Below are 16,582 nucleotides of genomic sequence, written 5' to 3'. Positions count from 1 at the left end.
TTAGCAAAAGTTTGTTATATGAAAGTTTGGGCAGATAATCGAAACAACTGGGCTTCTTTTCACATATGTCAAAGGCATACACTAATCGTACATTCAACTCTCCATTGTGGGGACTGAGCTGACAAGAGACTCAAAAAGGGTGGGCACGAATGCATTTCTGGAAGCCAACACAAACCCTTCAGAACTGGGCCACAGTAGACACTTGAGAGCAGTTCCTGAGGTCTCCTAGAACAGCTGTACAGTCAATATTGGCACTGAATAAAACCACCTGAGCGAAGAAATGCCAAGTCCATTTGTTAATGTTAGTTCCAAGCTAAAGCTATTTCTGCAACAACAACAAAATGGCTTTCATGTGCCATCACCTCTTTCCCCTCACACAAATTTCTCCTCACACAAATTCACTCCATTAACCCAGTTAGGATCAGAGAGGAAAGTATTGATTCTACATCTCAAGAAAGGTTCAGAGGTTCTTTTCACAGCACAGGGAAATCAGAGACTGAACTGCACTCCTAAATGCTCAGAGGCTGCTACAGTCCAAGTTTCTTAGAAGATTATCCTGTTTACTGTAATGTGTCCCATCCCTTGCCCTCTATCCCACCCTGTGATGCCATATCTTTACCACAGCTCTTATGTAATAATCTTCACATACCTGTCCCCCCAACAAGACTAAGAGCTCATGGATAGTAAAGATTGGGTTCCAGTAATTTTCTATGTCTCCAATACTAGGTCTTCTAATAGAATAGTATGAATGGTTCCCAAAAATTATTGATGTTATTCATTATATTAAAAAAAAAAAAGAAAAAAACCTACTACAGGGTGCCTTAACAGACACTCTGTCTCTCCAGTACTCAATGTTGTTCCTAATTCTTGCTGTCTTCAGTCTCTGAAAACTGGCATTTTCTGCTCCTAGTTGTGTGGTATAGCCTAAGACCATAGTTGAATAGGCTTTCTACTCTGGTGGAGTCACCAGAGTGGTTTCTTTGGAGTCAGTGAAAAACCAAAACCAAACAACCAAAAATAGAGGTACAATTCATAATTCACACTCCTAGGGATAACCTAAGAAGTAATGGTATTAAGCAGAAACAAACTGCTCTCGGCTGCTCCTACAAGCCAAGCCTTATGTGTAGTACTAGTTACTCCCAGAGCTACTGATAAAAGCCTGTGTGTGGTGATTGCCACTTCTTGATGGAGCTCATGAATTGAGTTTTTTATTTTAAAAAATTTTTTAATGTTTATTTATTTTGAAAGAAAGAGCGAGTACTAGCAAGGGAGGCGCAGAGAGAGAGGTGAGAGAGAATCCCAAGCAGGCTCCGCACTGTCAGCACAGAGCTCCATGCTGGGCTCAGTCTCATGAACCATGAGATCATGACCTGAAACAAAATCAAGAGTCGGACACTTAAATGACTGAGCCACCTTGTGCCCCCATTTGTTTTTCTTGAACTTGAGATTCCCTACAGTGCACTTCCCAACCTGTCTCCAGGTTGCAAAGTCATTTTTTCTCACAACATGTGAGTATCCTAAATATCTCCTTACAGTTCAGATCCAAGAAATCACAGCCTAGAGACACGAAGAGTTCTTTCTCCTAAGTTCCTAATTTCTCTTCTCACGGGGATACCCACTGCCCATTAGGAAATGGACCTATAGGTCCAAAGAGGTTAATCATTGTTACAATACAACATGACAATCCCAGACAGAACTACACTTGGACACTAGCATGATGGAGCAAAGTGCTTTGGAGGCACAGAGGGAATACGATCAGCTCTTAGGAATTTGTTGGGGGGAGTTTTGTTCCAGAAAGCCTAGCTACCCTAACCTAGTGATCTTTCTTTTCCCAAAACCAATGGTCTGAAGCTGAACACTCAATTATTAAATGCTGTAGGCTGTTCTTCAGTTATTTCCCAACAGACTATAAGTACCTCTAGGTCAGAAACTGTCCTTTTCTAATATTTCTTCACCCATGGTGCCAGGCATAAGAGATGCTCATGTAGGTGTGGGGGAAATATATACATAGATAACTCATTGGGATGTCTCTCCACCTTGGAAGAAATGATGCTTTCTCGGTAGGAAGCAAAGATTTGGTTCTGGCTGCACGCTCAAGGTGAGAGAAGGCTATCAACCTAAGGCAGTATCTTGATATACAACCCTACCCATTTACCTAGAATAAGTACAGTTTTCTTAGTCTTGATTTTCTAAAATATTCCAGGGAAGGAGAGAAGACTAACAAAGGGATAAGATGACACCTTCCAGGTCCTAACCCTTACAAGTGCCGATAAAGATAAAGGACTCCTCATAACTAGGCCTCAGTTGGTCACTGGATTCCACTCGCCAGTCTTAATGCTGCTTCAGTAACAGTGTAGCTGACTACAAATGGCCCTGCCATACCCAGGGGCCCTACACTCACCTCCCCAAAGCTGTTTTCTCTGTAGTAGTTTATAAACCAATGGCCAGGGCCCCTCAGGGGTAGTACTGCTGTTTGGAACCCCAGAACCACTGTAGTGAAAGGTAGCCAGAGACTTACTGCTCTAGGCCTTATTGGCTCTGAGAGTACAGCTTGCTTGTGTTCCTTTGCAAACTTTCTCTGATAACAAGCTTTGTTACCCCTCATTCATGACAGAAGGGGTACAGGAGTATGTATATGCATACATATGTCTGTGTATGTGCACGTGTAGATGTTGAGGGTGGAGAATTAAATGACAGCTATTCTTGGGCAAGTACAAACTCCTCTAAACCTCCGCAGAAGACTAAATCGCTCTTGCAGAGAAATCATATTAGATGATTTACAGTTCCCACATCAATGATCAAACAGTACTATTTATATAAGCCTTGTTATGGTGGTATCCTGGGCCACTTGGCCCTGAGATGCCTGCCTTGTAGCATGGCCAACATCCTCTAAAAGCAACTCTTTTCTAACCTGGTCACATAGCAATTTGGACAGTAAGAGACTAGCTGATGCCAAAGAACTGGCAGAATGGCAGAAACTCAATCACACAGATAGAAAATGGGTCAGTACGTTATGGCCCTCAAAACCTGCACTCAAATGACAAAACCAGTGAACTTCTGTTCTCAGTTAAGAGCTACTTCCTGGAGGCCATGAAAGAGAACACTAAGACATAGGCTCCCAATTTGCCTTGACTGCTGTCTCTCCTATAGGGCAAGAATCTCTTAACCCTCCTCACGCCAACTGCTCCTGCAACATACATTCAGATTGAAGTAAAGCATTAAGGTTCTTAAGTGTTGCCTGGCTCAACATTCAACACTCAATCCTGCTGAAAGATTGGTTTTCTAAGGACAGCTATACTATATATGTATACTAATATACATAGTAGTAAGTTGTATTCTCTGTGATTGAATGTTAAATCTGTAAGAGATCTCCATTATTTCAAAGTTCATTAATAATTGGTTTTTTTAATACTGCTTTCTTGGTAATGGAAGACAATGTCTCAAAGAGTTGTGCAAGAAAAGCCTTCATACCTTAGATGTGAGGTCCCGATGAAAAATGCCTTTGAAATGAAGGTAGCTGAGGCCCACTGCTATGTCATAAGCCAGTTTCACCCTCACAGTCCAGGGCAAATGCAGGTTACTGTCTAGTAATTGTTCCAGGTTTCCAGAGTTGATATACTGCAAAATAGAATGGAAAACCCAGCCACCATTTGTCAGGAACGTTTAGGCTGGTGTTGAAACCATTAGATAATAAACACCTAGAAGATAGAGACTCTAGGTTTTTAATTTTTTTTTCTTAAGTCACTGAGGGTTTATTCTGCATCCAGGCACTACGGTAGATGCTACACACAAAGACCCTTTTCTTTGAAGAGATCATAATCTATTCAGGGGTACAAACTATATCATGTGGTAAATGCTAAAATATAGCTTTGTACAGGTACAACAGCACTATGAGTGGATACATTTACAAAACCAATCTGGGCATGTCAAAGGAAGCTATACAGAGGAAATAAGGAGTTAAAAAGATGACCTGGGGAATCCGGAAAGAAAGATACTACATACAGAGGGAGCAACATATGCAAAGTTATAGGTTAAACGCATGGTGCATTCAGGAAACTAATTTACTCAATATGGCCAGAGTGCATGAATTAGTAGAAACAGGTGAGGCCAATATGTTTTGCTAAGATATATGGACTTTATCCTTCTATTGGGAACAAAATAAGCCTTTTAAGCAGAAGAGGGAAATGTTCATATTTGCTTTTTATTTTATTATTATTAGTAGTAGTAGTAGTATTAATGTTTCTTTATTTTTAAGACAGAGAGAGACAGAGCCTAAGCAGGGGAGGGGCAGAGAGAGAGGGAGACACAGAATCCGAAGCTGGCTCCAGGCTCCAAGCTGTCAGCACAGAGCCTGACGTGGTGCTCAAACTCATAGACCATGACATCATGACCTGAGCCTAAGTTGGATGCTTAACTGACTGAGCCACCCAGGTTCCCCTATTTTTTTTTTATTACTTTTTAAAAAGTTTATTTATTTTTAGAGAGAGAGAGAGAGAGCATGAATGAGATAGGGGGAAGAGAGAGAGGGAAAGAGAATTCCAAGCAGGCTCTGCATGGTCAGCACAGAGCCCAGCATGGGGCTTGGTCTCACAAATGATGAGATCATGACCTGAGCCAAATGCTCAACTGAATGTGGCACCCAGGTGCCCCCATTTTCTTTTTAAAGAAAAGATTATTTAAGCAATGGTATGATCGGTGGGTTAGATGGAGAATATGGAGAAGGATAAATAGGCAATTATTACAATAATCCTGATGAAAGAAGGGTGCCTCAGTTAAGGCAATAGTGGAAGTATTGGAATAGAGCAAGATTCAAGATATATTTTTAAATGGAAGAGTCAAACAAACAAACAAACAAAAAACTTGACTACCTGGATGGGGGGATGAGGGCAACAAAAAGCTCTAGGTTGATCCTAGGTCATTGGTCCCTGGATGCCATTATTAAATATCCACAAAATAGAAGGACAGGTTTTTAGAAGAAGCAAGGTTAAAAGATAGTGAGTTTAGCTAGGACATGTTGAGTTTAAGGGCTTGTGGGACAGCTGAGGTGAAGATGTCCTATAGAGAATCAGCTTAAAGTTTAGGAACAAAGTCTGAGCTAGAGACTAACATTTAGAAGATAGTAACATTGAGCTGAAGGAGTCATGATGCCAAGGGATGTATGAAATTGTCCAGGGGTTAACATATAAAGTGCAAATTAACAGAATCTTAAGGAATGGTAACGTTTAAAGGAGCAGGCAGAGGAAGTAGAACCAAGGAAGAATGTTACCACAGAAGCCAAAGAAGGAGAACATTCCAAGGTGGAAATGACCAAAAGTATCAAATGCCATAAATATCAAGTTAGGTGAGCATAAAAAGTGGCCACTGAACTTGCAACTAAGAAGTAATTGGCAACTATGGCCGAGCAGTTGGTTAAGACCAGAGTTAAGACCAAAGGGAACGGAGGAGTGAGTAGGAAGATAAGGCTGTGGAGAAACTCTATGATGATGTACTCTTTCAATAAAGTTGGCTGTTCGTCATTTCTACATACCCATGAGGGGCTGCTTTGCATTTTTCTTTTTTTAAAGAACAAATAAACCTTTTTATAAAGAGATTCTAATAATAGAAACAATAACAATAACAATGAAACAACAATGGCAACAGTTAATATTTATTTATATAGTGTTTACTTTGTACCAAGCACTAGTCTAAGAACTTTACATTAATTATCTCATTTAATCTGCACGTAACCCTATGAGTTAAGTGTATTATTATTCTCATTTTATAAAAGGCATTTAGAGGTTAAGATCTAGGGTTCAAACCCAGACAGTCTGGCCCACAGTCAATGTTCTTTACCACTACATTACATTAGAGTCAGAACCCACAGCATCTGAGTCAAAGAGCCTCATACAGAACAGGAGCTCAATTTTTTTTTCCAATTAGGTAATGAATTTATTCAAACCTTACATGATATATTATCTCCCTTCTCCTTCCAAGAGAGAAAGAGGGAAAATTCCTCTAAGCCTAAAATTAAGCTCTTAATATCTATTTTTTGGGGGGGTGATACTGAATTTTCAAAAGACTAGGGAACCTAATGGGTTAGCAGGCAAGAGATCTGAATTTTAGTCCAATTCTGCCTCTTAACAACTATTTACCTTTGGACAAATCAACTAATGAGGCTATCCTTCAGTTTCCCCCTGTATAAAATAGATATGATAATTCCTGATCCATATAACTCACAATGTTATTATGAGGATCTAATATAAATACATGAAAGTGCTTAGAAAAAAATTTAAGTGCCATATAATCTGAGATTTTATGATGTAGTAACATAAGCACCAAAAAGAGCCAGCTGGGGGCAGTAGGATGCAACACTTTAGATCCTTGGATGCGGTGGATCAGGTTGGCTCAGGCAGAAAGAAAGGCTAAAAATATACCTAACTTCTCAAAAGGGAAACTTGTCAGTCTGCTTAATTCTGCTTCATAACCCATCTTGGGAATCTCAAAATGAGGCATAATGACAGCATTAGAATAGCACCTTTCATCTTTTCACTCTAGTTGAATCTGTCCACAGTTCACAATTGAGGAGCCCATTTGTTAAAAAGAAAGTGAATTTGCAAACTCCAAGCAACAGGGAGACAATGAAGTGGACATCTAATCACACAAATTTCTTCAGTTCTGAGAGTCAAAACAGTCTGAAAAGATGGTGGTTCACTTCTTTGATATGGTGACAATGTGACATGGAAAGCCTGACTTCAGGAGCCACTGAGGTTTCCTAATTGAGGGTCAGGCAGAAAAGACTATGATGAAAAGGCCGTATCTGCATTCTCTCTAGGCCAGGCTAAGCCAGGACCCTTGATTCTGGTTTGGAAAAACACATATTTACTCTTTTCAGCATGTCTCAGGACCTGAGAAATCCACAGAGGGTGGAGAGCAAAAGAGAAAGGTGAGACAAGGTGAGGAATCACACCATTAGTAGGCTCTGGTTTTTTCAACCAACATGGAAGAAGCAGGACCAGAGAAGGAAATTAAAGGGAGTTTATTGTTACAGCCTGTTCCTCTTGCCTGCTTTTGGTGAATATTTTTAGAAGGGGCTGATAGGCCTCTGGGCCTTTAGAAACCATAACTTCGCAATGTCTCAAGACCTTTGCATATGTAAGTAAAGGAAGTTCGAGATCTGCCAACAAGGAAGACTTCTAAGTTGCTACATACTCTGTGTGCCCATTAGTTGGAATGTTCACTTCCCCATAAGCAACTCCCAGTGCTGGCTCAGCTGGTGTCCTGTGAACAAATCCCTCTGTGCGAAGCAGAGGCAAAAGCAATTGCACTAGCACATTCAGTTTCTCAACACCTGCTTTGCTTTGTTTTCTTCCAGACCACTCCCTTGACCGGCTCTACAAAACAACCTAAGGCATTGGCAGTGTATTTAAATAACCTACTAGAGAGAGTTTTACACTTTTTATTGCTGTTCTTTTAAACTTTCAAGTTCAGAAAACTATAATATCAGCCAGTCAAGTGTCAGAGGTACTTTGGTACCTCTTATTGACGGATCCCCAACTTTATCTACACCAAAACCTGCCTTTCCTTCTCCTGGTCTAATAAAATATTATAACAGAGTTTCTACCATTTCATTTGTGTTTGATACTTGATTTCCTTAAAGACTCTTCATAAAAGCAGTAAATAAATAAATGTGTGTTGGAGACTAACAATATTATGTATGCAGGAAATCATACGTCGATACCATAAAAAATCACCAATGGGTCAGATTAGTGGACACTCAGTTCTCCACTCAGGAATATCAATTAAAATTACTTCTACCTCATTTATTGAGCACTTCTCTGCTTCCTGTCACCCCCATATGACAGTAAGAACTTATCGGTTTACATCAGCATTATTTTCCCCAGTGATTAGAAGAGTGCACTACACATAGTAAATGTGGGTATATAAAGATGAATAACAGTTTATATATACCTTAAAGATGTCCAGTGAAAGACACAGATGTAAGTAAATAATGCCAATAACCCTTTAGTAGAGGTAAATACTTCAGGTATGAAAGTAGAAACTGACTCTCCTTGAGTTTGGAAAATTTCAGAGAGTTTGGTAACATCTGAGTTGGATCCTAAAAGATAGCTGGGAGTTGTGTAGGCTGAGAATATGGCTCTTCCCATGTATCCCTATAGGCTCTCATGGTACTAGTTCAGACACAGACAGACACATAAACATACCCACACAGAAAATATTCTGGAGCAGCAGTAGGCAATACTTAACCTCTCCTTAAGGTAACACTCACCGCACCCAGGGCTCCTATTCCCAATTCTTGTTGATTTTAGTCAGCTATAGTAGGCTCACCCAATCATAACCATCAGAAGAATAAGACAAAAGGGTTACTTTTTTTTTAACTTTGAATTAACAATCTACTGATACCTGCAACAAACAAGCTTATCTCTAAACATTGGTTCAAAGGCATATCCAGAGCCTCTGAAGAAAATATCAACTGTAAGAACTGTTACTCCTTTTAGAATAACCTACCCAACTGGCCTAGAGCTAGGGAACTCACCCAAGGCAGATAAATATGCTGCCATCTAACTACCACAGATCATTTGCTGCCACTTAATTAGCAGGGCTGTCCTGAGGAAGATCTATCCATCTCTTTATCCATCCACCTACACAAACACTGAAAATGTATTATATGAAAACACAAACCTAAGTGGGGCCAGTCTCTGCTCTTAGTTCACAGTCCAGTCTAGCCTAGTTCACAGTCCAGTTGAGATGATAATCAACTAAAAATTTTTTTTCACACAAGACAATAACCTCATATATCCTATACAGAAATATCATTTTAAGAGTAATGTAAAAACTGTGTGGGAAAGTCAGGAGCTGAAGCCAGGAGAATAGTTAGGAGGCTTCTGGAATCATCCAAGTGGGAAGAAGTAACAAAAGCCTGAATAGGACAATGACAGCAAGAATGGAAAGGAGGTTAATATCTGGAGACATCTTAGAGGTAGAAGCAACAGGGTTTGATGTTTAATCAAAAGCAGGGAGTAATTAAAAGAAATAAGGTATACAAAGTATGCCTAGCACAGGGCTCAGCTCATTCTCCCCACTTTCAAGATTTTATCTTCATAATCCATCTCTTGAGTTATTCCACTAGCTGTCTAACTAGTCTTCTTGTCCCTTTCTTGTATCTTGAACAGACTTAGCCCTCATTCCAATCCTTTTTCCATAATACACCACAAATAATCCTTCTGAAATGCCAATCTAAAGCCAATCCCTGTTAAAATTATTCAGTGATGCCCTATTTCTCTTAGGATAAAACCCACAACCCTTACTTAGCATGGCATAAGAAAACTTTCACCCCTGCTTATAAAGGTCTGATCCCTGCTTACTTGCACATTTGTGCACATTGCTGTTTTTTGTTGTTTTTTTTTTTTTTTTTTTACCTGGAATACCCTTCCCTCACCCAGGCCTGGCTAAATCACTCATTGTCGAGGATTCAGTTCCATTTCATGGAAGCCCATATGTAGAACTAGGAATAAGAAAGACATTTTTTTTTTTTTTTTGCAAAAGGAACACATAGATAAAGTGCAGAGATTGGTAGTTATTCCTTTTCTTTCTCCTGAATAAGGTATAAGTAGAGAGAGGGGATGAAACTAAAAAGTAAAGGGGCAGTACAGTATAATGGTAAAGTCTACCTACTACAGAGTTAGACTGCCTAGGATTGAATCTAACCTCTGACAAGCTGTGTAACCCTGGGTTGGTTATTCAATTTCTTTAACACTCATCTATAAAATGGGAATAAGAATAGTATCTAATGACAACAACCAAAAAGATTAGTACCTAACCTACAGAGTTATGAAGATTCAATGAGTTGACTCTAAAATGCTTAGAACAATACCAAAGAAAGTTCTCAGTATATGTCAGTTGTTGTCTATTGCTGTTATTATTTATTATTATAAATATACACTATTTTTAGATAAGTTCTGAAACACCATGATGAAATGTCTATAGTTAATTTGTCAGACCATGGCAGTACTAAAGGTTTATAGGTAAAGTTATACTATGATATGTTATGTGTTGAATTATGTCTCCCCAAAAGATATGCTCAAGTCCTAACCTCTGGTACCTGTGAATGTGACCTTAATGGGAAATAGGGCCTTTGCAGATAGAATTGAATAAAGATGGGGTCATACTGGAGTAGAGCAGACCCTTAGCCCAATAGGATTGGTATCTTTATAAAAAGAGGAGAAGAGACACAGACACAGGGGGAATGTTATGTAATAAGGGAGGCAAAGATGTGAATGATAAGAGTGACACATCTGTAAGCCAACAGATACCACCAGAAGCTAGGAAGAGGCAAGGAAGGATCTTACCCTAGAGCTTTCAGAGAGACAGCATGGCCCTGCCAACACTTTGATTTTGGACTTCCAACCTTCAGAATTGTAAAACTGTAAAAGAATAATTTCTGTTGTTATAAGCCACCCACATTGTGGTGCTTTTTTATGGCAGCCCTAGGAAACTAATACATGCCCAAAACTCCATTTTAGAAAGATCATGCTGACAGCAGGATAGAGGAGTAACTAGAGGAAGGTCTAGAGGGTACTGCAACAGTAGAGATGAGAGGTGACCAAATGCCTGACTTAGAGTATTATTATTATAAGCATGAGAGGGTGAGCTAGAGTTAGAATATGCAGAGACAGAATCTAAAGGATATAGCAACCGAGTGGTAAATATGAGAACTGAAGGAAAAGAGTTAAAGACAACTCAAAGATTCCAAATTTAGGTGTTCAGAGAAGCAATGGGAAGAGATCCTATAATCGTAGGTGCCGTCAGTAAGTCAGAAACAGATCAGAAATCAGTATTAGTGTCAAATCAGTATCGGCTAAATCAGTGACTTGTGAAACCTCTGTTCTTTGGATGAGCCCTCTACAGATGAGGGCCTGGGCCCCGACCTAGTTTTCACTGAAGCCCAACAATGCCATTGTGCTGGCCACTGTATGTCTTTTGGTCGGCTCCAAACACAAAGGCTAGCAGACATCTCATCCTGCTGGCTTGGTTTAAAGAAGAAAAGAAAGCTTTGTTACTGCCTTGGGTAATTTCAGGACAGGCATCCCAAGAGCGCCCTGTGGGAGGCTTGTGCTCCAAAAGAGGCTCCTGTTCTCAGCTCGAAGTTCCACAGCCACTACAAGCATATATCCCTACATCTGCCAAGGTCCGAGTTTGCCACTGTTCAGGAGATCCACCAGGGCTGCCTGACTGAAGCAGTCAGTAGTAATGAACTGACCCAAAGGGAAAGGGAACCTAAAAAGTATTTCAGAATATTTAAATGTTTCATTCTACCTTCATATATGCTTATCTACTGCCAGAATACTCCTCTTTCTTTTCATAGCTTTGTTAATTCTTATTTATCCTTCTAAACCTAGTTCGAATCTTTTATTTTGGAAAGCATTTCCTAATACCTCATCCTATACTTTGTGCCATTTATCCCTCTGTACATATTTCTACTATTGCTTATCACATTGTACTATAACCTTGATGGCAGGGACCAGGTCTTTCTCAACTTTGTAAGCCCAGTATGCAGTGAAGTCAAAATAAATTGTTGTATGAACAAATGAATGATTGAGTACATTGAAATAAACGGAGGCAGGTTTTAAGTTCTCTCTCATTAGAAGCCATCCCAATTCCACTGGGTGTTGTATGGAAACCAATTTAACAATAAATTTCATATATTGAAAAAAAAAAAAAGAAGCCATCCCAATTCTAGTCATTAATGTAACTTAAGATCAAAAAGAAGTATGCTTTTAGAGAATTTTTCTGATAAATACCATCCAAAATAAATATTTAATAATGCCTACTATCTGGCAGACACTATGGTAGCATTGGATATAAAGTGAAATATAAAACAGTACATTTAGCTGCTCAGATATGAAATTCTGAGGATATTTTTTATCACCCTCTTGGTAAACTCCTTAAAGTGGTCAAAATCACATGGACTTTAAAAATATAAGTAAGATATCTTTTTGGAAATTATGGAAGATATTTCTTTTATCAGCAACTGAAAGGTAAGTAGAAGAGGCCATAAAGATATCTCCCCTCTTCTTTCATACTTCCCATAGACAGACACTTAGTATGACCCCGTTCACTGCTTAAAGAACATGTTTGTTTAACATACCTGAAATAGTACAAGTGTTTTTCTAAGATGTAAGCTACTATAAACATCAAAATGAATGTTTCCCCACAAGATTAAAAGAAGTAGGATTAATCTTTCCCCACAGATTTTTAACTCTTACAACAAATATCTCATAATCAAAATCAAATATGTTTAAATAAAGTAAACATTAGAAGATAAATCTGTAGAACAAATCTTCTCAAAGGAATAAACTAAGAAATAATAAGACTATTTTCTTTACCCTGTGAAGCTCTACTAGCAATCAATAGTTTCAGACATGATTTCAGATCGGCCCAGGGCTCCTAACCACTCCATCCAGTCTACTTTCCTATACCCAAATATTGGTTTTATGCTTAAAATGATTCTTTTCTCCAGCTTGCCACCCCAAATCTACTACAACCCTGTACTCTGCAGATCCACATAGGAATCTTTTGACATTGACCTGATGATTGGGCTCAGTCAGAGTGAACAAAGCAATCCATTAAAGAAGACACACACACCCTGTCTCCCCACCAGATCTGAGGAATAGGGACTTGACAGTGGACAAAATGAAAATAGAAACCAGAAGAAGTTAAGTTTCTAATTAAGGTAATAAAAGGAACGCCATCCTCAAATGAACCAATCATTTCTTCTACCTACTCTGCCTATATTAGCATACCACTTAGCCTCAGAATAAGGAATAAATCAAGCAAAAGTTAAAGGAAGCAAACTACAAGTTCAAATAGTATCTTCTAGTGGCAAATGGTAGGTAAAGGGATAGAAAGGGAGGAAAGATTTCTAACTTGCTATGTGGAAGACAGCTTCCCAGCCCAATAGTCCCTCCAAATGCAGACAGAAATCTCCAAAGGCTAAGAGTCAAATAGGTAACTAAATACCCTCACATTCACAAAAATTCATGATCTCTACTAGCAGTTATCAAAAGAAGGGGTGGGGAAAGAGGACCCAGCCAGTTATGGTTTTACTGCAGAGAAAACAGATCTGAGGTCTGGTGTATATGTAAGTATCTACATCCTAAAACAAGAAAGGAGAGCCTTTTCTCTTCCTTGGTTTTAAACCATCTCAAATGTCAGAATGATATGCCCTCTTTAATGAGAAAGTGAGAAAAATCAGATGGTTAATCTTCAGTGAATTAAGTTTATATTTATTTTACCAATTTGTTCAAAATTATCTTTCCTCTGTCAGACACTGGGACTCTCTGGGAAGCAGCTAATACTAGTCTAAGGCCAACTCTCAATTTAAGCAAAGCAGCAGACCTGGATATGATGCCACTCAGAAGGGTTTGGGGAATTCTAAATTGTAAAAAAAAATTTCTAAATGACTAAAAGCAGAGAATGAGCATAGCATTGAATTCTGAAACCCTTTCCAAATAAATTCAGAAGATCCTGACATTTCATTTCATAAGTTCATTGAAAAATAGGTTTAATACTTGGGGCGCCTGGGTGGCGCAGTCGGTTAAGCGTCCGACTTCGGCCAGGTCACGATCTTGCGGTCCGTGAGTTCGAGCCCCGCGTCGGGCTCTGGGCTGATGGCTCGGAGCCTGGAGCCTGTTTCCGATTCTGTGTCTCCCTCTCTCTCTCTGCCCCTCCCCCGTTCATGCTCTGTCTCTCTCTGTCCCAAAAATAAATAAAAAACGTTGAAAAAAAAATAAAAATAAATAAAAAAAAAAAGAAAAATAGGTTTAATACTATGCCTAGATCAGTGTCTGGTAAAGTAGGCCCTCATAAATACTTGTTGAATGAATTAATGAGTGAAGTGTCCCTAACCATCTACTATATACAGGGATTCCATCCCCATTCTCTATGAGTCAGCTCTTATCAGCTACTTCAGTCTTTAGAGCTTAAACCAGGAAAGTCTTGCCCAAGTAAGGGCCTTAAGATGGGCTAAGACAAAGACTGGGTCTGGTCTTCTATAGTGAAGAGACTAGGCCGATAATAGCATTATGTTAAAAAAAAAAAGTTCTCAGGTAATACAGGTCATATACGCACAACAGAGGGAGAAGTATTCTAGCTGTACTCTCCAAGTTTTCCACATCTCAGTAAACAATACCACCACCACCTACCTAGAAACTGTGACCATTTCATTTCTCATTCTCATTCTTCAAAAAACAATTTTTTTTTAATGTTTATTTTTGAGAGAGAGACAGACCAAGCATGAGCAGGGGAGGGGCAGAGAGAGCGGAGACATAGAATCTGAAGCAGGCTCCAGGCTCTGAGCTGTCAGCACAGAGCTGATGTGGGGCTCAAACTCATGGACTGTGAGATCATGACCTGAGCTGAAGTCTGACGCTTAACCGACTAAGCCACCCAGGCGTCCCTCTCATTCTCCTTCTTATCAAAGTCACAATCAGGATCTTGTGCTTCTATTTCCAAGACAGATCTTTAAACATTTTCATGGATATCACCCCAGTTCAAACCACCCACATCTCTCATATAATCTCTAAATTTCTCCTTCTGTTCTCCTTGCCCTTACTTTTGCCCCTCAACAATCTATTCTCCCTAGAGTAGCCAAATTACTATTTTTAAAATGCAAATTGTATCATTTACTTTCCTATCTAAAATCTTTCAATGGCTTCCTGCTGTATTTAAAATAAATTTCAAAATCCTTACCATGCCCTAAGGCCTTGCATGATCTAGTCTCTATTTCCCAAAATTTTAATGTTCTTCTATCTGATCTTCATGAATGCCTCCTTACCTTTTAGGTGTTCTCAGAAAAGGATTTTGATGACCTTATGTACAGGATAAGTTAGTCAATATCAGAATATATACATTACACTGTCCTTATTTATCTCACTTGCCATGATGGATAGAACATTTTTTCACAAGTGCATACTCATAGGGAAAACAATGCCCAAGGCTACAAAATAACAATATGACAGAATGGATCTGAAAGGCAATCCATTCTATCCCCACATTATACATTTTCCTACTATAACATCCTTGTAAGTGGCCAAAGCAACCCATATTAGCTTCGTCAAGAGAAACAGGTAAAAAGAGTAAGTAAGAACCACACTAAACACAACTGTCCTCCTAACTGTGGTGCCCTCTGGCTAACACTCTAGCCTCCCAGCATCTAAGAACATTGTCTTTAGCTTTCCTAGTGACAATTCCTGAAGAAGCCCAACTAATTCTTCTAACCCAACTCCTACCTCTTCAATGACCTGTTACCTATTTCTTGCTAGTAGTAAACAAAACAGAAAAGGTCCCAGTCCTCATGGAAGTAATATAGGGGAAAGAGAGGGACAATAAACAAACATTCATATAAATGAAGACTTATAAGATGTACTACAATGAAAAAGGAAAGAATGCTATCAAAGAAAATAAGAAGCCAACTCACAGTCTGGATGTGGGAGGTCAATTAGAAAAAGCCACTCTAGCGAAGTGAAAATTTAAACTATGACTTAAAAATTGAGTTAAGTAGGTAAAAAGTGGAAGAATTGCTTTCCAAATATTATTTAATCTAATTCTCAGTTTCTTCTTACATAAAATAACAGTAAGAGTGGCTATATCTCAGAGGGTTGTCATAAGGATGAAAAAAGAAAATACATGTAACACAACATTCAAGAAATATTAACTATTTCTTTAATGAGTACATCTGATTTTATAATCAGAAAAAAGCTTATTTTTAAATGTCATAAATAAAGGGTCCTTGATACTGCCAACTACAATAAATTATTGGTTTAAAAAGATGAAATATTTTCTTATCCAAAATTTTAGCTAACTTATCAGGTAATATGTCTATTGTTTTATTTGTATTTCTAAAAGTCCAGTGCTCAATTTTGTTCTTTCTGGGTGTACCAGAAATACATGTTTGACTGACTAGTTAATCTGAATGGAAAATAAATTGTTCAGCAAATTAGTTACAGAGTCAAAGGATAACTATGCAAGAGGTCTTATAATTTATAATTAATCAATGCAAAAGCATTCGCAAGGCATGAGCTTATGCATATAAGCTCTAAAATACATTTTAAAAATCTATTAAAAAATTTTTTTAGGGGGCACCTGGGTGGCTCAGTTAAGCATCTGACTTTGGCTCAGGTCATGATCTCACATATCCAATGAACTCAAGCCCCACTTCTGGTGAGTCCCACTTATCTCTCTCTCTCTGCCCCTCACTTACTTGTACTCTCTCTGTCTCTGTCTCTCTCTCTCTCTCAAAAAATAAGTAAATAAATGAAATGAAAAAAATTGTTAATGTTTATTTAATGTTTACTGACTTAATGTTTATTAATGAGAGAGTGCATGCAGGCATGGGAGGGGCAGAGAGAGAGGGGAACAGAGTATCCAAAGCTCTGCACCAACAGCAGGGAGCCCGATGTGGGACATGAACCCACAAACCATGAGATCATGACCTGAGTGGAATGCTTAACCTACTGAGTCACCCAGGCACCCCTAAATAAAATAATTTTTTAAGTTTATTTATTTTGAGAGAGAGAGAGAGAGA

The 16,582-nt window shown here is 38.8% G+C and overlaps 1 protein-coding gene and 1 long non-coding RNA gene across 4 annotated transcripts in view; one reads left to right on the top strand and one right to left on the bottom strand.

The window, feature by feature from the left end:
- TESK2 (testis associated actin remodelling kinase 2) overlaps positions 1-16,582 on the bottom strand; it is a 132,003-nt gene that overhangs the window by 9,053 nt on the left and 106,368 nt on the right. For 2 of the 3 annotated variants that reach the window (XM_019449498.2, XM_019449500.2), the window contains one exon: positions 3,472-3,618. The exons of the other annotated variant lie outside the window; for it this stretch is intronic. In XM_019449498.2, the coding sequence (XP_019305043.2) occupies positions 3,472-3,618 (147 nt within the window). The remainder of the gene's footprint in view (positions 1-3,471; positions 3,619-16,582) is intronic. 3 annotated transcript variants of the gene reach the window in all.
- Positions 3,614-7,599, top strand: LOC128775217 (uncharacterized). Its single transcript, XR_008419861.1, has 2 exons — positions 3,614-6,932; positions 7,352-7,599. It is a non-coding gene; the product is annotated as an uncharacterized LOC128775217 (long non-coding RNA).

This window comes from Panthera pardus, unplaced genomic scaffold (assembly GCF_024362965.1).
Source record: "Panthera pardus isolate Hobbes unplaced genomic scaffold, ASM2436296v1 HiC_scaffold_11, whole genome shotgun sequence".
Lineage (NCBI taxonomy): Eukaryota > Metazoa > Chordata > Mammalia > Carnivora > Felidae > Panthera > Panthera pardus.
This window is presented reverse-complemented; position numbering and strand designations above follow the sequence as displayed.